The sequence below is a fragment of the Prunus dulcis genome, chromosome 1 (genome assembly GCF_902201215.1).
Source record: "Prunus dulcis chromosome 1, ALMONDv2, whole genome shotgun sequence".
NCBI classification, from domain to species: domain Eukaryota; kingdom Viridiplantae; phylum Streptophyta; class Magnoliopsida; order Rosales; family Rosaceae; genus Prunus; species Prunus dulcis.
The window spans coordinates 31,861,154-31,881,895 of NC_047650.1; the positions used below are offsets into that span (position 1 = coordinate 31,861,154).

The 20,742-nt window shown below is 37.5% G+C and overlaps 2 protein-coding genes and 1 long non-coding RNA gene across 3 annotated transcripts; 1 reads left to right on the top strand and 2 right to left on the bottom strand.

Annotated features, from left to right (window-relative positions):
* Positions 1 to 5,668: 5,668 nt before the first annotated feature.
* Positions 5,669 to 6,963, bottom strand: LOC117633138 (protein ENHANCED DISEASE RESISTANCE 2-like). Its single transcript, XM_034366831.1, has one exon. The coding sequence runs from the start codon at positions 6,775 to 6,777 to the stop codon at positions 5,866 to 5,868; it is 912 nt and encodes a 303-aa protein (XP_034222722.1). The 5' UTR covers positions 6,778 to 6,963; the 3' UTR covers positions 5,669 to 5,865.
* Positions 6,964 to 11,022: 4,059 nt separating this feature from the next.
* Positions 11,023 to 11,685, bottom strand: LOC117633156. The gene is made up of 2 exons (XR_004586577.1): positions 11,445 to 11,685; positions 11,023 to 11,329 (listed from the first exon to the last, which is right to left on the bottom strand). It is a non-coding gene; the product is annotated as an uncharacterized LOC117633156 (long non-coding RNA).
* A 145-nt stretch (positions 11,686 to 11,830) lies between these two features.
* LOC117633129 (uncharacterized protein slr1919) lies at positions 11,831 to 18,939 on the top strand. The gene is made up of 14 exons (XM_034366820.1): positions 11,831 to 12,062; positions 12,349 to 12,475; positions 12,576 to 12,789; positions 13,127 to 13,168; positions 13,319 to 13,390; positions 13,515 to 13,650; positions 13,837 to 13,994; positions 14,370 to 14,454; positions 15,118 to 15,320; positions 15,947 to 16,108; positions 16,581 to 16,730; positions 17,527 to 17,787; positions 18,240 to 18,518; positions 18,644 to 18,939. The coding sequence occupies exons 1-14, from the start codon at positions 12,005 to 12,007 to the stop codon at positions 18,890 to 18,892; spliced, it is 2,196 nt and encodes a 731-aa protein (XP_034222711.1). The 5' UTR covers positions 11,831 to 12,004; the 3' UTR covers positions 18,893 to 18,939.
* The last annotated feature ends 1,803 nt before the right edge of the window (positions 18,940 to 20,742 follow it).

Genomic DNA, 20,742 nt, shown 5'->3' on the forward strand with positions numbered 1-20,742 from the left:
GAACTTTGGCCAGCTTGTGAATCAGCAAATACATTGGTCTTCCTTATGACATAGGGGGCCTGAGCTCCTCTTTTCACCTGTTCCAAGCATAGATCCCTTAAGCCTTCAATAATGCAATGATTGATTCAAAGCACACCACAATAATCCAAGTACTTACATTAAACTTTGGTCTGGCCTGAGTTTGTTGTTGTTCACCGACAACACCTCTGCCTCTCTTAACACCTCTGACAGTTGTTGTTCCACTTGCAGTTGTTCCACTTGCATTGACACTTGTAGTATCAACATCTCCATTAGCAGTTGCAGCTCCTTTTCCCCTTGCACCTCTTCCCCTCACAGCTCCTCTTCCCCTTCTACCGCATCTTGCTCTACCTCTAGGTTGCCCCTTCATTGTCAAGAACAACAAATCACATGTTAATATAGTAAAAACAGTCCAATCACATGTTAACATAGCCATTTTCAACAAAAGGAAATATGTAAACAAACAAATTAAGAACAATTAAAACCTGTCGAAGTTGGGGACAACCAGCAAAATTGTGACCTTCTTGTCCACAGTTGCGGCACGTGATTACAATGCCATACCTTTTAAGTTTTGTTGCCCCTTTTGGTATTTCATCAGCTTCTCTATTTCTGCTAAGTTTGGGCCTTCCTGGTTGGATGCGATAAACAGGTGGCTTGATAGGTACATGCCCTGTTTTTCTCCAATATGCTTGACTAGGCATTGGAGATATATAGCCCTCATAAGCCCTATCATATGCCGGCCTTTTGTAAAGTGCATGCACAAAATCCAGAGGGCTGTGCTCACTCTTTGCTATTGAAGCCAAGGCATGTGGACAAGGAATTCCACTTAAGTCCCATTTTCTGCAGGTACATGTATGCCTTTCTAAATCCACAACAAACATAGCTCCCAACATGCTATTAACTTGATACTTCCCCCCACCAGCATACAAAGCTATGCAGTGGCCACTTTCAATTGAATTCTTCTCCACAATACCAAATATTCTTGGACCAACCTCATGGGGCCACACTGTCTCTCTAAGTCTAGCCATTCTAAGCATCAAGTAGGTTCTAATTCTCTCCAAAAGAGTAACAATGGGCTTATCTCTTGCTTCTAGAATTGCAGCATTAAAACACTCACACAAGTTGTTTAGAAGTATATCACACTTTGGGACTGTACTAAAGTGTGATCTACTCCAATGAGCAGCTGGTCTCTCCTGAAGCCACTTATAAGCTGCCTGAGATTGACCCAACATCTGCTCCATTTCAGCTTCAAATACAGGTATTGTTGTTGCCCTAGCTGCTGCCCACAACCTCTGCTTGAAAGCTGCACCAGTATGGCCTGCAAGCTTGAAATTATTGTGCAAGTGCCTCACACAATGCCTGTGCTCAGCATTGGGCATCAAAGCATGAAGGGCATTCCCCAAACCCTTTTGCTTATCAGTAATGAAAACCCATCCATTGCCATTTTCAATACCTACATCTTGAAAGAATATGTCAAAGAACCAACCCCAAGTCTCTGTATTTTCAACTTCAACAACCGCAAAAGCAATTGGATACATCCCATTATTTCCATCAATCCCAACTGCACTTAGAATCTGCCCTAGATGAGACCCCTTAACATGGCACCCATCAAAACCCACCACTTGTCTACATCCTTCCACAAATCCCTTTTTAAGTGCTCCAAAACATACATAAATCCTCTTGAAAATAGGATTCTCACCTTGCAATTCAGTTTTCACAATAACAGTACTGCCAGGGTTATTGCTCTTTAACTCTTCACAATAATCCCACAACTTACCATATTGCTCTTCAATACTGCCTAGAATTCTCTTTTTTGCAAAACTCTTGGCTTTATAAACTTGAGCCTCAGTTACATCTATGGCATAATGTTTCCTTATTAACTTCATGAAATCTGTCACTTTCATTTTGGGATTATCTCTTAACTCCTCATCAAACCTCTTAGACAGCCATGATGAAGTGGCATACTTGGTTCTTTGCCTCCTTCCACATGTATGCCTTGGAACATATGTCTTAATCCTTGTACTTGGACCTTTCCCCACATGAGAAGCATATAGCATCCAAGGACATGGAACCTTTTGTTTTTTATCTCCTTCACATTTCAGCCTCACCCTATTCGAATCATTCGTCACCCACTTCAATGGCCTTGCACATGAAACTGCATAATACCTTATTGCTTCCCTACACTGCTCCATGTTGGTAAATTCCATTCCCAAATGAAATGTTGGCTTCAGCAAATCAGATTCTCTTCTAAACTGCTTAAATCTAGGAGCTTTTCTTCTGCGGCTACGGTTTTTCACACCTTCACCCTCATCAGATTCTTCATCAAGACTTACAAGATCGTCGGTATTGTAGTCTTCACTGTCAACCTCACCAGGTTCTTCATTGTATTCATCATTTTCTTCATCAACTACATGTTTATCAAACAAGTTATCATCCTCTTCCAAGACTCTCTTCAACCCTTCTTCATCTGACTGCTCAAACTCGGAGTCAATCAACTCAATGTCTGTCTCACTGTCATCATCTTCAGCCTCTTCTACACTATCATCATCTTCAGCCTCTTCTACACTATCATCATCTTCAGCCTCATCATCTTCACTGTCATCTGCCTCATTATCTCCCTCCTTATGTACCTCATCATAACCATCATCATCTAAATCAACATCCACTTCTACAAACTGGTTCCCCAACTCACCAACATCAGTTTCAGTTTCAACTTCTACTTCCAACCCCAATTGTGGAGTAGATGCAGATGCCTGGCTCTCTGGGAAATGCGGTTGATTCTTATATGAGAGATATAAAGGTTGAACTCTAGAAGTAGGTGTATACTCCACAAACTCAACTACATGGGATCCTGGCTCTCTGGGAAATGCGGTTGATTCTTATATGATAGATATAAAGGTTGAACTCTAGAAGTAGGTGTATACTCCACAAACTCAACTACATGGGCATCTACTTCAATTGGAACAAACCCCCTTCTTTTGTTCCAGTAGTGGTACTACCCCGAACATACTTCCCCTCTGAAATATAACCTCCATGGTGAATTTCTAGGGAGAACAAATCTGGATCACCTAAAAAAAACAGAAAATTATATATAAAACCACTATTTTACCACACCAAATTTTCTTTACTGCCCAACTACCATTCTAAACTTCAAATTCACTCAGGTCCACCTATAATTATGCAGACAAAACAACACAAATGCTTCGGGACCACAAGTGTTTCATATTCAAAACAGCATATCAGACAACACCACAAAATGTGCAAACAACCGACACCAAGGACCACACAAGCTTAAACAATTTGAAATTGGGAAAATCGATTACTTACTGTACTTGGGAGGAGGCCCTCTGTTCCGCACCTGCAAAAGCAACACATCCAGACTCATGCTGCGTCGAATCAACAGAGCCAAAAGAACCTTTATGAAAATGCTTTCAGATTCCCTCGATTCCAACCTTAGATTTCGTCCTTTTTCCCGCCCAAATTCCGGTCCCTTTCTAACCCTCCCCTACCAATGTGAAAGAGAAGTGCGAAGTGTGTGAGAGAGGAGAGGTTGCTAATTCAATCCGCGCCTAATGCCGAAAATAACCCTCAATCAAGCGTCAACGTGGGTCAAATAGACGGACTAATGGATGAAATGTTCGAATTTTGACGGTGGGGGTAATATTGATAATAAAATTTAATTCGAGCCTTTAATTCGTTAAAAAAAATGGTCAGGGGGTAAATTGAGAATTATGTTATTGGTTTCAGCGGAGAGGCTCGTCAGTCTGCAGTCTGTGTCTCGGGCTGCCCATCCTTAACTAACCACTTTCTGATTGCTTTGGTAGCAAAAACCAGAGGACACAGAGAGAGAGAGAGAGGGGGAGAGAGCCACAGCACGCCATGATGTTTTATAACAAGAGGACAAAGCATCATAAAAAATTATATTAACACCCTAGCGTATTATATTTGGCTAATTAATTACCCTAATTAATTAGTTTATTAAACCCGATGCTTTTGTCTTTTACAAGTCCCACTTCATTTGTGTGGACGAAATGAAACTCATCTGCATCGTCAGGAACATCACCGTATCCATAATCCATATCCATCCATGCTTTCGGTGTAGCAAGTAATGCACATCACACAAATTAATATACAGAAAGCTCATAAATAAATAAATAAACTAATTATTATTAGCACTTGAAAATAGTTATTTTACATTTATTTTTAATGTATAAAACATAAACAAAGGAGGATATTCCTCAAGGGGGAGCCTCTAATTATTGATCATACTACTTGGCCCTGTCCTGAAAGCAACGCATCGCTTTAAAATATTTGTTTAATTCACAACCAGCAGGCTAGCAGCCAAGCATGCTAAAAAGTTGCAGAAAGAAATAAAATAAATATAAAAGAATCCCGACTAAAAAAAGTAAAATGGGGATTTCACATTGGTCGTCCGCCCTTTTTAATTCTAACGCTCAACAACTGGATGGTTCGTATTCAATTCCCCGAACCAGTCGGGTCCTTTTTCATATTCTTGACAAGAGGCCGCTTGACGCAGCCAGGTGGACTCAAAAACCGAACTTTGTTCCCCCCCCCTTAATTTTTCTTTTTAACAAAGCGATATTATAAACTAGTCTCGTGTGAAAGAAAAAAGACCGAACTCGATGCAAGGAGACGAATACACTGTGTTATTAGCACCTAAAACACTTTTATTGTTCTTCTTATTTTTATTCCACAGTTAATCGGCAAGGATGATATTTAGTCAATGTTATCTTCCACACCAACCAACCACTATAACGAGATTAAAACAAAATATCTGCATTGTCGCAAAATAATCAAATATATACTAGGAAAGCAATTATTGAAGCACCGGTTACATGTCCCCTAAAAGAAATGTTCCATCTCTGTGTGTTTTTTGTGACCAGAAGTAAAGCAATTGGAAGCCGATTCAACACTCAAGTATTCTTTTTTTCGTCATCCAAATACCTCTTTTTGTAAATAAAGAAAATAAAGAAAAAACAAAATGATGACCTAAAATTCTGAAACTTGAGAGCCCACACAATGACAATGCTTCAATGGTGGGAAAAGGAGAGCCAAGTAATAAACTGCCGAAAGGTCCTAGTCATTTCTTGCGGAACAACTTTTAACCGTTTATTCAATTTCGGTACAATACCCCCACTATCCCCAATCCCCCTCCCCCAGTCCACAAGTTTTAGTGTACGACTTTTCTTTATTCAGTTCTACTATCATCAGTTGTCCATAGACTCTATACATATGTAGAAGGAATTTGCACCGAATAATTTTGATTCGTTGATATATGTGCGTATCAACGACTGACGTTAAAATCAATGACAAAAAAATTAATTGCATTTCCAAATTCTTCCTCCATCATTGCTAGGTGCCAACTACCTCTATTTTCCATATAACGCTAATGTCCTTTTATCAATCACCATTGTCACCACTATAAAAACTTTGGAATATAAAAACGAGTATCAAATGTTTAATGACGTATGTGGTTGTAACCTTTTGTGACGTCCCACCACCAAAGTAAAAAGTAAATGATAATTAGTAGCACCTAAAAATAAATTAACAAAACCCACATTTTCTGTGTTAAATTAATCCCGAGAAACCAAAATCATGCAATGGGTAGAGAAAAGAGAAGAAAGGAAAGTGAGTAATCAGTTGCATTGTTATTTGTTGTTACCATTTCATTTTATTATCTACATAGTCATTCCACCAATCCCCATGAAAAAGGGACTTACCCCACCGTTAAAACGACTTACAATTAACAACAAATAATTTAAAACTTTTTTAAAAAAAAATTAACGAAAAAAGGAAACAATTAAAAGCTACCGCCGTTTAAGAGTTTCAATCGTCGTCGTCGCCGGACTTATGATGATTCACCTTCGCAAAGCTCAGTCCACGCACTACGGCTGGACCATGCGGCGCGTCCACCACCGTCGCCGACGACATCTCCATCTGGCAAACCCTGACCGCGCCGACTAACTTCTCGGGCAGCTCATCCTCTGCCTGCCCCTCCACCACAAACCCCATGTCAATCGTTACGCTCGTCACGTATCTCAATGCGAGTCTCAGAATGGCCTTGGCGATCCCCGAGCTCGCGATATCCACGTCAATTTCAAGGTAGTTAGGTCCTCTATGGTAATTACACGTCAGCGCCTTCCCCAACAAACACGCACTGTAATTCCCCACCGTCTTCTCGACGATCCACGGCCCTTTCACAATCCGATTCACGATCTTGAACCGCTGGTTCCTGAACGAGTCGTCCCCGTTGATGAACCGGTATAGGAGCGAGCTGGAGGGGATAGGATCCTCTGTGGCGAAGTAGAACACCGCGCTGTGCTGGTCCTTACCGGGGACTTGTAGATTCACAGCGAAAATGAAGCTCTTCATGGACTTGCCTTGGGCCTGGGCCTTCCGCAGCGCGTTGGCCACGCGGTTATCGGGGCGAGCGAGTACGTTATCGAGTTTGGTGCTGGATCTGAGCCAATCTGTGCCGCACGGCGTGAGTAGGTAGTCGCCGGCGGGGCCTTTTTGTTTTTTCGTCAAGTAGTTCTTTGTGCGGAGAGAGAATAGGTCGCCGGGAGGTGAGGCCCAGCCATTGGTTCCGGTGGTGAGGTCCACGTGGCGTAGTGATCCGCTGTGGATGGACTCGGAGATCCAATCGGCGGTGGTGGTTGTGGACTCGTCGGATCTGGAGCATTTTCCGACGTGATCGGCGACGGAGCTCCGATGCTTTTGCTTGGTTGTTGGACACATGGTTTTGTCTCTCTTTGTTTTTGCTTTCTCTGTGAGACTGTGACTCTCTTCTCTATCGAAGTGAGCACCTCATAATGGAGGCTACGGTGGTGTATAATAGTTTAGAAAACAGAAGTGCCCTTGCTTTTGGAGAAAATTGCGATACAGCCCTGGATTTTGGGACAGCTAATTTTATATAATTATTTCCAATTTAATTATTGATCGCATCTGTGACAGATAATTTACACGACTCTATATATATATTTATATGCTTTTCTGGCTTCTTTTGTTTTTTTTTTTCTTCTCTTCTTTTTTTTTTTTTGAAAATAAAAAACATTGGCCACCATTTCGCACACCTAAAAACAATTTATTTTCATTTTCCTTGCCTTAAATATATATATATATATTTATTTATTTTTGAGATATATTTCATGATAACATGTTCAAGTATATTTTATAATTAAGCATGCTTTTTTTTTTTTGTTGATTAAAAATGAAGCATGCTTAAACACTCCCTTTGACTCCCTTATCGAAATTAAGAAAACGAAAAAACAGTCCTTTTGACATGAGAGAAACTCTGATGTAACGGGTATAACACTTTTTGCTATCCCGTCTAATAACGCAATGACACGTAAAATTACTTTTATACGTGTCATTGTGTTATTGGCCGCAAATAATAAACAATGTTATCCCCATTATAAATAAATTTTTATTGCTTTGACACATATTTTGAATTAAATAAATCCCATGTAGCAAATCAGAGTCTTGGAGAATGAATATATTAATTGCGAACATTTAAATAAAATTGCATGTGCTAATAATAAACCCACATGCACTTGGATAAAAATAATTGCCCATGTGACACTACTATTGCATTGCACGGTTGAAAACAAGAAGAAGCAGGAGATAGGTAGGTAATAAGTGACAAAATTAAGATTCATTGTACCTAATTTCCTTGGTTTGATTAAAAACGAATTCCAAAGTTTTGTGCATTCCCTGTTATGATTTTGGGGAGGGGTTTTAGATTCTCAAAACTCGAAAAGGAAGAACTTGATTTTGAAATGTGCTTGAGTTTGAAGACATTATGTTGTCAATTCATAGTATGGCTGCATTTTGATTATAGAAATATATTTAAGCACCATGTTTGTCTTCTTCTTTTTTTGAATTTTAAAAACAAAATACTTAATGTTTTTTTTTAGTACAAGCAACTATAATGTCATGGGAGTTCGAATCTGAGACTTATATAGTCTGTAAGTCAAGATCATTTTCCACTATGGTAGATCCCGTTAACAAGAAAATGCTTAAGTTGAGTAATGAATAAGAATTTATATGGAATGTCATTCTCCTAATAAAACACCACTATCATATTTATAATTTTCTAATAATTATCGTGACTTTATCAATTGCCTTACCAACTTTTAAATTTCTAATTATTGTTATTTGAATTTGATTGCCTTGAAAAACTAAATTCCAATCCATATAAAGTTATCAATCACTTATAATTCACGTGTTATATTGTAGGTGGATGAAATATTGTTTGTTCCATTACAATATTATATACAATTGTTGTAACATTAGTGAATTCCTAACACAATCTATCTTTTGCTTGCTGATGTGTTAAGCTCAAGTCAAGCCCAAATCTAAGCTAAGATCATGTGATATGTTTGAGTTTTGATTTAGAGATTAATTCCAACTCTTTATCTTCCTATTTATTAGGACAAAAATTTCTCCATTTCCGATGTTTAATTTCGACTTTTCTTACGAGTCAAGGGAGAATAAGTGGCATTTTATGTAATTTGTCATATACAAGACGGGGATTTTCGGAAGTGAAATGTAAAAAAATAAAAAGGAAACCTTGACATAGAGTTTGATTTAACGAATCTGACGATGGAGAGAAAGCAACACGAGTGAGGTAATATAGACACAAAATAACGATAACCGAAATACTCCATAATATCAAAATAGGTGGACACCCATTTTCGATTAAGAGGCTCGGATTTGACACGTGGCTCCTAGCAATTATCAATGTTGGCCTTACAAGTTAAAAGTCGTATGTTTACTAGCCCCTTGTCACAAAACATTAATAGGCTCGAATTTGACACGTGGCTCATAGCTATCATCAATGTTGACCTTGCAAGTTGAAAGTTGTATGTATACTAGCCCCTCAAGCGTGTGCAAATTGATTTGATTTGATTATTTTATTTTTAGAATTAAGAAAAAGATAATATAGGTAATTATGTTTCATAAAAGTAGGTTTTATTATCTGATTTTATTTTTATTTTTAATTTTTTAAATATAAAAAAAATGTGAATTTATCATATTATTCTCATTTAATTAATAATTTTAATTATTAATATTTGAATTAATCAAAGACATTTTATGATATTTTGAATGTTTTACCATTTTTTGCCTTTTGCTTTATATATATATAGATATGCCCATAACAACTTATGACAGCAGAAATTACGCTACCACATAAATCCACATAATAAGGCACCAATTTTCTTTAAATTTTTACAGAGTTGTTAAACGAGTCCTAAAATGAACTGAATAATAATAATATTTAAATTACCCTTGGAATATGGAAAGATGATCAAATTCGAGCACACTGCCTTTGCCAACTTAGCCCACGATTGCTTCTTTATTTTTTCTGTTGATAAGTATATTACATTGTTCTATAAATAATTAGTTTATTAGTTTATTTTACGTCGTCGTCGTTGTTCTATGACTTGCAATATGTTGGATGCATTTTTGTATTCTTAGACTTAAATGTATGCCATGTCGATTACCAAGTCAAAGCCAAAAAAATTAAATAAAAAAATGTCAAAGAGGACCCAATAATGGTTATGTCGACCATTTATGGGTGGAGACTTTTCTAGAAAACTTCCGTTTGTTAACATCACGACTTATTTATTTATTTATATATCTAATAAAATTGGAACGATAAGAAGAAAAAGAAACATGACAATTCAAAAAGCGTCCAAGAAAAATAAAAGTCTATAGGAGTAAAATATAATTCAGAATAACTTAAAGAGAACGGTTCCTAAAATGCTTTAGGGTAAAATAAATTGATGCTCAGTACAATTTAATAATTCAGAATAATTTCAAGGGCATTTGAAAGAAAAGTCTCTGGCTTCCCATACTCCAAATGAGACGAGGGTCAGCAGGCATTTCATGATGTTGGCTTTGTAAGATAACATTTAAACATCCAGGTTCAAAGGGGGTTTTATTTTATTTTTTTGGTCGATAGGTACAAAGGTTCATGTCATCTACAGAAAACATTTTGTATCATGCAATATGGTTTCAAATCACAGCAGTAGAAGAAAATGAAGGTGGATTCAAAGCATAGATAACAGCTGCAAAATATCATGTCATTATGTAACAAAGCTTTCTGATTCAAAACATAACCATAACAATTCATCAACAAATCTAATTGGTAATGGCAACTACAGCAACTAAACACACAAAGTTCTGATTCATATTAAGAAGCTTTGATACACCTACTAATATGCCGGAAGATAGGGTGCCGGATACCATCCACTACGACACGGCAACCCCTTGGGCTTTAGGGTAACCTAGTTTCCAACTAAAAGAACCACACAGGTACCATCCATAATATGAAATCAATCATGTATAACATTAAAGTTCAACCAAACAGCAAGTACAAAACGTTAATCTCCGTAGCATAGGATTAGCAGGCGAAACACAATACCAAAGTGACCAAAGTCTAAGAATGAATGAGAAGCCAGTTTAGCATGCCCGTGTAAGGACAGATCATCCGGACACGGGGCTAAGCCTAGACCATTAATCACAACATTCTTGCAATGTGAAATGTTCCGTGTTCAATATAAGACAGGAAGTGTGGCTTTAGTAACACAGATCAAGAGCCATGACACCATCTTCAACTTGTTTCTGTAAGTCTGATGAATTACATTCTATTTGTCCCGACTTATGTACGGTTCTAGGGAGGTCAACACTTACTGGAAATCCTTTCTCAAACACAGGATAAAGTTCAAACAACTAAACACTGTCACAATGCATTCATTTTTAGTTTCTTCCTCGAATTACTCAGCAACCGAATCAAACGCATACGAAAGATACAGATGAGAAATAACACAAAAATCAAACAGAATGTTCGTTCCTCTTGCTTGGATTTCCTAAGAAACCAAAATGAAGCTATTTGTAAAACTCATTGAACTTATAACTTGCACAAACAATCTAATAGAGAACTGCACAGCCTATACTCAAAAGAATGAAAAAACACTCTGAACCAGAACTGAAAATAAATATTAAAAAATACATAAATTTTAACAACAATCAGATTCAGAAGGGTCTCTGCCAATTCTTAAACCGTGTAATTCATCAATTCCCAGCAATCCATAACCTATTAATTAGTACACAGACCAGTAACTGCAATGACTTGCTAACTCAATTAACATTCATACACAAGAAATCAACAAATTAGGGTTTTCATATTCATTTTATTTTTCACAAATCAACCTGTTCCTTAGTGTGCTTTTCTCCTCTGGGGCTGCCTCTCTTTCTCAGTAGCTAGTCTGTATATCCAATACACCTAACATGATGCAAAACGAGAGAAAATCAGATATCAGAGTCTAATTGAATCCCAACCCTAGGAGCTGAAACCAAAAAGAGAAGAAAATAAAGAAATGGAAAAGTTTTGAGAGTACCAAAGCGAGGACATGAGCTACTATTAGGAGAACGACGATGAACGGGACTGCTTCGAGGATCCATGGCCGAAGAGATATGTGCTGCGGATTCGCCATTCGATCGAAATCAGAGGGTTTAGAAGAGAGAGATGGTGAGTTGAGCACAGCAATCAATCAGGGTTAACAATTTCGCTGGTTTACTGTACTGATGAAGTTTACTAGAGACGAGCGGAACGTGACACAGGCAAATGGGAACGGAGCGAGAGTTGGGTCAGTTTGACCCGAATTTGAGCCCAATGAATATTCAGCCTCATGGGCTCAAGGCCCACGGTCTTATCCAATCCAAATCCAACAACAACAAAAAATAATTAAAAGAAAATAAAACTAAAACCCCCATAGGCGGTTCACTGGTGTGGTGTCCGTATGAGGTACGGTGGTAAACGTGGCAGCTTTCTCGGTCTCTAACTAATCTCTCTCCTCTCTCTGTGATCACTGGAGCATTACTACAAACGGTTTCGCTGCAAATCCATATACCTGTGATGGGTTCATGAGCTCTGCTTTCCTCTATAATTTTTCCGCCGATGAGGAATGTCTTTGCTACGCTCAAGCGTCACCGCCATGTCACTCTGCTATCCCAAAGTACCGCTCTTAACCTTCTGCTTTACCTCGCATTTGCTTTGGGATTTTACCTGTTCTCTATTTGGTTGATGAGAAAATGTGGGAAGAAAATTGCCTTCGTAAAATTCAATTGCTTATTCGCTAATTTGTCGATTTGTTGCTTAATTATTTTGACTAGTTTACCACATGGATCGCCTAATTGCCTCATTAAATTCATTGTGATATTTACACTCGTGGATTATGATACCAGTAATTGTCTCTATAGTCTTCACTTATTAGTGACGTATTGGGTTTTTTTTGGGTGCAGCTTTACGCCATGACAGAAATATGGAGACCATTATACCAAAATGCATACAATTGGGATGCCATAAATATGTTGAAATTAGATGGAAACAAGATAATTGGTTTCCATATCAGTTGTTACAACGACATTGGTAAGTTCATGACTATCTTGAGTATCTTCAGTGATGGGAATTCAAGGCACTTGTTTCTCTTGCACGAAATGCTTCATTTTCTTCATTCTTTTTGATGCAGTATTTCCACCAGCGTGCATGGTGAAAGGCCAACTGCAGAGTATGCAAAGTTGAGGAAGGAATCACTAGAAACTCAATTTAGGCATGCTCTTGGAGCTTACGGCTCCAAAAGTCCATTTTTGGCTTTGTATAGAGCAGCAATTGTTTCATTTTATGTGTTGAAGCTGACAATCTGGCAATGCTTTGTCCATGACATAAAAAAACGCGCCGTCAAGGTAATTGACAGATACTTTATTTATTTTACATGCCATTGTGTTGCATATGCTTTTAGTTTTGCGTTGCTTTAGTGATGATGTGTCTGTGTCTTGTAGCTGATGTGCAAGCACTATGATCTGGAAGCATTACCCAAATCCTATACTTCAAATTACCTCTTTGGATATCCGTAGACTAATAGTTGTAGTTCCATTTTATTTGTTTGGCACATTTTGACTCTCATAAAAAAGTTAGCATATACATAGTTCCCTCATTTCTTCCTCCTATGGGGAAATGAGAAATCCTTTTTTCATGATTTAAAACAAGCAACCGTCTGAAATTTAATGTGATCTATTGCAGTTTCGGCAAACTCTTATCCACTTGGGACCTTTCTACATCAAGGCAAGCCACTTTCTTTGTTATGAAATTTTCAAGACACCCTTTTCCCTGAATGAGCAATAACATCTAATGAATGCAATCTTATATCATTCAATATCTTATTTCGTGATGGCAAGATGTACCTAGTTTACCCAATTATGTTTGAATTTACAGCTCGGGCAGGCTTTGAGCACTAGGCCGGATATATTACCAACCGTATACTGCCAAGAGCTTGTTAAGTTACAGGTTACTAGCTTCTTCCTCCCATGAGCCCCTGTGATAGTGGGTTATGTGATGAAATGTTATAGCTTCCACTATCATAGATCTCTTTACTTCTTCATTTTAATCAAACCATTTTCTTATATAACAGGATCAAATACCCCCATTTCCAACGCGTTTTGCAATTAAATCTATTGAATCTCAGCTGGGTGGTCCCATTTCACAACTTTTTGCTGACATCAGCCCAGAGCCTGTTGCAGCAGCATCCCTAGGGCAGGTCTATAAAGGTTAGAGAGCTGTTTTTTCTTAATGGGAGAAAAAAAAAAATTCCGTGGATGTATATGCTCATATGCAGCATCCCATTCAAAACTTTTTGCTGGCATGTATCTTGAATTTTCTACAGTGATGTTCAAGAAAAAGATGTATACACTTCTCAAGCTGAATGGTTTATTTTGTTGTTTCAAGTTTTGCAGCTCACCTGCACTCTGGGGAGCTGGTAGCCGTTAAAGTACAAAGGCCTGGTATGTCACTTGCATTGACCCTTGATGCCTTATTATTCCATATGATCGGAGGCCAATTAAAGCGATTTGCTAAGGCCCGCAAAGATCTACTTGTAGCAGTGAATGAGATGGTGAGCGTTCTGGATTTCATCTCATGTAGAGTGACTTCTATCATTTCTCTAAATCTCCATTATGTCTGAGAATGTAGACTTTGGGTTCTTTTTCTAGCATTTACAAGTATACATGTGTGCACACCTATTGATGTGTTCTCCAAGTCAGTGATTGTCATAAAAATGGAGAACTTTTTCTAACATATGCTATCATTGTTCCCCTACAGTGGAGTTTCCTCTTGTTTTCCAAACTTTTCTCTAACATATGCCATCATTGTTCCCCCACAGTAGAGTTTCCTCCTGTTTTCCCATTTCTTTGTTCACCTTCATTTTGTTTCTTATAACATTGACAATGTACTGATGTTCGGTGTTTTATGGTCCCTATTGAATGATCAGGTGAGGCATATGTTTGATGAAATTGATTACATCCGAGAGGCAAAAAATGCTGACCGTTTTGCTTCTCTCTATGCTTCACGCCCAAGTAAGTTTTCTTGAATGTGTAATAAGTGCAATGTGTTCTTTATGTGAATACAATACTCAATAATATATAATACTCTCACCAGTGTTTACAGGATTGCCTGCTTCTTGGGGCATCTTCTCTTGTAGGAACATTCTGTAGTGAATTTCTGTCCGGAATGTGCCTAAAACATCTTTACCGGTCACATCCATGTTCGGCCTGTTTGAATTGCAATTTTCTGTATCTGTACTATTTGCGGGCTAATAAATTGCTTGTTTTGCTATGGATTCTTGTTCGGAAAAATACAAATTGAGCAAATTATTAGATAACATGATTTATATTTTCACTTGTAGGAATTAATTTATTATATAAGTTGGTGCTTTAGCTCATTTTGAAAGAGCTAGTACGCATTCCATGATAATGACTGTGCTATGCCAAATGGCAATTCTTGTGTAAGATTGGTTTTAGAGAACAATTTGTCATCTTCTGTTTTATGTGTAATGTCTACAAATGGAGCTGTTATATCAGTAGAACTTCTTTATGATGGACAGGTGTAATGACTGTGCTATGCCAAATGGCAATTCTTGTGTAAGATTGGTTTTAGAGAACAATTTGTCATCTTCTGTTTTATGTGTAATGTCTACAAATGGAGCTGTTATATCAGTAGAACTTCTTTATGATGGACAGGTGATGGGCAAAAAGGTGATTCAAAGCCTACAGCTAGGAGAACTTTTAAACATAAAGAGGCAAACACTATAAAAGTTCCAAAAATATATTGGGACCTTACCTGTAAGGGTGTGCTTACAATGGAGTGGATTGATGGAATTAAGCTTACTGATAACGTTGGCCTAAAGATGGCTGGCCTGAACAGAAAAAAACTAATTGACCAGGTACTTGGCGTGAATAGTTCCACATATATGTGCAGTGGCAGTTTTCCATGATCTTTTTTTCCACTTGTGCTGCTGTAGAAATAGGAAATAAAGTATTAGGCAGTAGATTACACAAAGAGAGTTAAATAATTTAATTGTGAACAGTTAAATTATAAGTTTTCTTGGTTTAAAAAACCTAGAAAGGTCCAGATCTGATTGGATTTAATACTTGGGAAAAATTAACTAAAATGACTTGTAAGACATCTTGTACTAGGCCTATAGCAAAACTTGAATACCATAGCCCTGTCCTTACACATGTTTATACCAAAGTCATGCATACTCAATAGAAAGTCACATGTTCATTACACTGACTTTTTAAATGACTTGGAATGGACAGGTCTGTATTCTATCGTAATAACATAACATGAAACAAAATAAATGTCACTCATAATGTTCAGATAAAGAACTAGAGAAATGGTGACTAGTGGACTGGTCCAAAGGCTTATTGGGCTAGCTAGGTCTCCTTAGACGCTCCTGCAACAACTTGCGTGGAACATGAGTTTCAGTTATATCTTAGGTAGTAATACTGCACATGATTTTTCTGTGTTATTATCAAAATTCTCATCCTGTTTTGCCTCTTCTTCTAGGGATTATACTGCTCTTTGAGACAATTGCTTGAGGTGGGATTTTTTCATGCCGACCCGCATCCTGGTAACCTTGTTGCCACTAATAGTGGTGCTCTTGTGTATTTTGATTTTGGAATGATGGGTGAAATTCCTCGACATTATCGTGTTGGACTTATTCAAGTGGTAAGAGCTGTTGAATTATTTTTAACTCAGGGCACAAGATCAAATTATTGTCAAGCTAAAGATGTTCTTCAAAAAGAGTTTTTAAATATGCATATATGGCATTTTGTCAGTGTAAGGGTATGCCTGCTTCAAATGATATCCTTTTTAGAAATGAGAACCTAACTGTTCAATTGTATTGGAGGTTTGGGAAAAGGTAGGATTGAACCCCCTTTGATATTTTTTTAAATCACTTGTATGTGTATGTAAAATTTCATATTCTTGGCCTCTTGGCTAGGGGAGTTTATATATATGGACACCTGAAAGAAAAAAGTTTGTATTTGGTTTCCTCATGATTGTGGTGTTGTTTTAAATCACTTGTATCTCGCTCTGTTATGCAGTTTGTGCATTCTTATTCTTGTATATATGGTGTTGCTAGCTTTTTCTGTATATTGACTTATGGTTGTGTTAGTTGATAAGTTTCTGTTTCTTTCAGCTTGTGCACTTTGTTAATCGTGACTCCCTGGGTTTGGCAAATGACTTTCTTTCTTTGGGATTTATTCCTGAAGGGGTTGATGTACAATCAGTTGCCGATGCCTTGCAAGCATCCTTTAGTGACCGGACTAGACAGTCTCAAGATTTCCAGGTTTTTGCCTCTACCCGTTTTGTATATCCATGTAGAACACGCTTGTATCTGGCTGTTCACTTCAATAGTTGTTTTAGATAAGGAATTCAACATAGGGATATTAAGACGTTACAAGTTATGCCGTCACTTATGTTAATCTATGCAGGGCTTCTCACAATTTTTTGCTTGTTTTTTCCATTTTTCACTCAGCCATCTTTCTTGCATTTTGCAGCACATTGTCAGGATGGGCTAAAGGAATGTCCTTCCTGGCTCAAGAGATGTATAGGGAAGTTGGCAGCCAACTTTTCTATTCCTGTGCTCTAAGAATTTGGAAATTCATTCATATGCATATGGCATTTAGGGGTATCCAATTTGTTCATTCTGAATCTTAACAGCATATGACCTTACTTAAATTGAGATGGTGTGACTAGGACCTCCAATGGGAATTTTCTTAGTCGGACTAAGGCTCAAATGCTTATCATTAGATGTTCAACTGAGAAATCTGTGCAATATTTGCACACTTCTTAGTTCTTTTCTACTTGTATGTAGTCACATTTAAGAGCATGCATCAGCATATCAAATTATTTTTTTCTTTTCAATAATGAACTACATATAATATTCTGTAGATTACTTTGAATCTATATGTTAGTTTGGACATGATGCTTGGATTCTAGTTAAATGAACATACGTATGCTAGTTTCTGCTAGTTGACTTTTTGATGAAATTGACATCTTCTTGTTTTGCTTCTCTCCTTGTTGGGCACTTCTCCACTCAGTAAAAGTATGTCCTTCGATTTAATTCTTGCAATGGATTACAGGGAATAATGGACCAACTCTACGATATTATGTATGAATTTAACTTCTCTCTTCCCCCGGACTATGCCCTGGTGATAAGGGCCCTGGGATCACTAGAAGGCACTGCCAAAGTCCTCGATCCTGCTTTCAAAGTCATTGAGAGTTCATATCCTTTTGTGATTGGAAGACTTCTGGCTGACCCAAATCCTGACATGAGAAGAATTTTAAGACAGCTTCTCATATGTAATGATGGATCCATAAGGTGGAATAGGCTAGAACGCCTGGTAGGTTGCCTAATCTCTTTGTTTCCCATAATCTAGCATAGTTGATGCATAAATAGAATTGTGTATTTGCACATAACTAGACAGATATGTATGTATTTTCATGAGCATAGTTTTAAAAGGTCCTTTAAACGATTAAAGTTCACATAGTTGTTTCTGCTTCATGAGGACTCTAATCTTAAATGAATCTGCAAATTGTCTTACACACTTAAAATTTTTGTAATACTGACCTGGTTAATACATTATAACCTTGTATACATGTCAGTGAAGTGGAGTATTGTTCACATATGGGATCCCCCAGGCCAGTTTACTGCATATCATCCCTTATATTTTGAAGATATTACTCGTAAAAAGTTCTTTTTGATAATTGACTTTTACTATAATATGAATTAGTCAAATACTTGTATTTCTATCCACTTTCAATGTTTTTACCAGGCATCTATTTTTTGTTCCAGATTGCAGCAATATCTGAACAGGCTTCTGAGTCTGCTGAGGAGCACCCTAATTCTGGGGAGAGTTCTCCAAATCCGTTGAGAAGTAAATCATTTGACATGCATGCTGTTGTTGCCGCCACTGAAGATCTTTTACGCTTCATTCTCTCTGAGAAGGGTCAGAGGGTGCGTGTATTCCTTGTTCGGGATATAATTCATGCAGCTGATGCTTTTATTCAGGATGAAGTTGTCGGTTGCATGTTCGACGAGAAGCCTGAAGCCAGAGGCTCACCTGAGTCTGAGGTTGTTCTATAAATTGTGTTTCTACTCCTCCATAATAGATAATTTGATAAGCAAGTGGATTAGGAAACATGCAGTACTATCTTGTATGGTGAGGTTGATTATCCATTATTTTCTTCTTGTCGCAGGGACACGACACGCTCAAAAGGGTCGTAAATGGGTTTCGGTATCTCCGTCAAGCTGTAAAGTTGGCCCCAGAGGTGTGGACAGAAATGCTTGTACGCATGGCACTCACATCCGAGGTTCATAGATTTACATTAGACATTCTTTCATCGCTGATCATTCATTTGAAAGGCAAAATCCCAGAAACTACTTGGGTTTGTATATCTAGACTTATGCACAAGATGGCAAAAAACCGCAGCTCTTCTGAATTTTGAAATTATAGTATATTTTGATTCAAGTTTTATTGCAACCCTTTTCTACCCGTTTGCAATGTGTTTCCATAATTGTACCGTAAGGAGTACTTCGCACTCAAAATGAAAAGGGGAATACTTGCCGAGCAATAACTTTGTGGTGAAGTTGAGGGTTTGCTTGAAACCCACTGTGCGAGTTCAAAGAGTTGATTGCTTACCCTCAACCATTCATATCTTGCTTCTTGTCCATTTGATTCTCTTTAGTTTTGACCCTCAAAATTTAGTAGAGGCTCGCTCTTTCAAGAACTCCTTCAACCATGGCCATGGGGCACTCACCGGGCCACCGGCCTATGCCTCTCACCAGGCCACCGGCCTATGCCTGGTGACCTTATCGCAAGGGAATTAAGGTGAACCAGAGAAAATTAGAGAATCTTAAAGCTCTCATTTGTTGAAATTGACCCCTCGTTAGTCTCAAGGCAATTTATATTCGTGATGGTGAAGGAATGTGAAAGATAATTTGCATTAGCAAAACGTCGACAAGTATGAGAAATGGAGACAACTCCTCTTCAAGAGAAAGTTCTTGTATGTATTGATGAATATGCAACTCATTAGTTTTTGTCGGTGGATATTTGTGAGTTGAATGATGCTCTGTGGCATCATATTTTTGTCCTTGTTCATTTCGGATTGTTTTGTATTTGTGGATGGATAGACCAGAGGGTTAGAAAGGGATCTACCCTTTTGTTTTTTTGTGTTCTTTTTTAAGTAAAGTGATTATGAAATGGTATGTGTTTGACATTTTTATACAATTTTTGTTACTAACATGCACATCATTGATGGTGTTTTGAAAGTTTAGTGGGAGAAGATAAAATGTGGGGTTTTGCTTAAAATAACTACATCGGTGGCCTTTGCAAACCATAGTTGTTGTTGACGTTTAGAAAAATATTGAAACCTAAAATATACATAAGTTGTGATCCATGCAACTACAGTTGTAATGCACATTTCTATATTTTAATATCTCATATAACTCTGTAACGGGCTGTAACTTCAGGTGTCTGGTGCTCAAATTCCCCTTCTCCCAATATCGCTTGTATTAAAAAATTATCGTATCTAACTCCAAATTAGTTGAATACTATTTGATCCTATTAATTTGTTATGTTAGAATAAGTTAATCGGAGGACTGATCACTGGTCAAAGGAAAGTTGGCTTATTAATTTTGAGATTTCAAAGCATAAATACAAGTTTAATTAATGTTGCTCGTGTTATTTAGGGTTTTGACTCTGATGTCTGAGTCCGGAGTTTTAGAGAGAGAAAGCGAGAGCTCTAGAATTTTCTTGTAATAATTCCACCGTCCGTCATTGATCTAATCTTCACGCCCAAAATGCTGATTGACTGAACTATAATTGACCTCAAGTTTTAAAAAAAACCTCCCATTGCTTGCTTGCATAATTGGATTGCTATTTAGGCTTATTATCACAAAACGTCCCTAAAGTTTACGAAACTATCAGATTGCATCCTTAATGTTTTTTTTTGTCATTCGTGGTCCTCAAAGTTAGCATGTATGATCACAAATGGTCCCTGCCGTTAGGTTCCGTCAAAAACTCCGTTAGTTTGCTGACGTGGCATATATGTATATCACAAAACATCCTTGAGGTTCACACACCTATCACAAATGGTCCTTACGAAATTTTTTTAATTTAAAAATTCATAAAATTTTTGTTTTCTTTTTAAAATTTTATGAATTATAATTATTTTAAAATATATTTTAAATTTTAAATACATGTGACACTATATTATTGTAGATGTGGGCTCCATATATATGCCACATCAACAAACTAATGAAGTTTTTAAAAAATAATTTAAAATTCATAAAATTT

What these genes read in the sequence shown, in the direction of transcription:
- LOC117633138 (XM_034366831.1), bottom strand. Translation starts at nt 6,777, where the DNA reads ATGTGTCCAACAACCAAGCAAAAGCATCGGAGCTCCGTCGCCGATCAC.
- LOC117633129 (XM_034366820.1), top strand. Translation starts at nt 12,005, where the DNA reads ATGAGGAATGTCTTTGCTACGCTCAAGCGTCACCGCCATGTCACTCTG. An exon ending in TTGTAGCAGTGAATGAGATG is followed by an intron (nt 13,995 to 14,369) that starts GTGAGCGTTCTG and finishes TTGAATGATCAG; the next exon opens with GTGAGGCATATGTTTGATGA. An exon ending in GAAAAAAACTAATTGACCAG is followed by an intron (nt 15,321 to 15,946) that starts GTACTTGGCGTG and finishes CTCTTCTTCTAG; the next exon opens with GGATTATACTGCTCTTTGAG.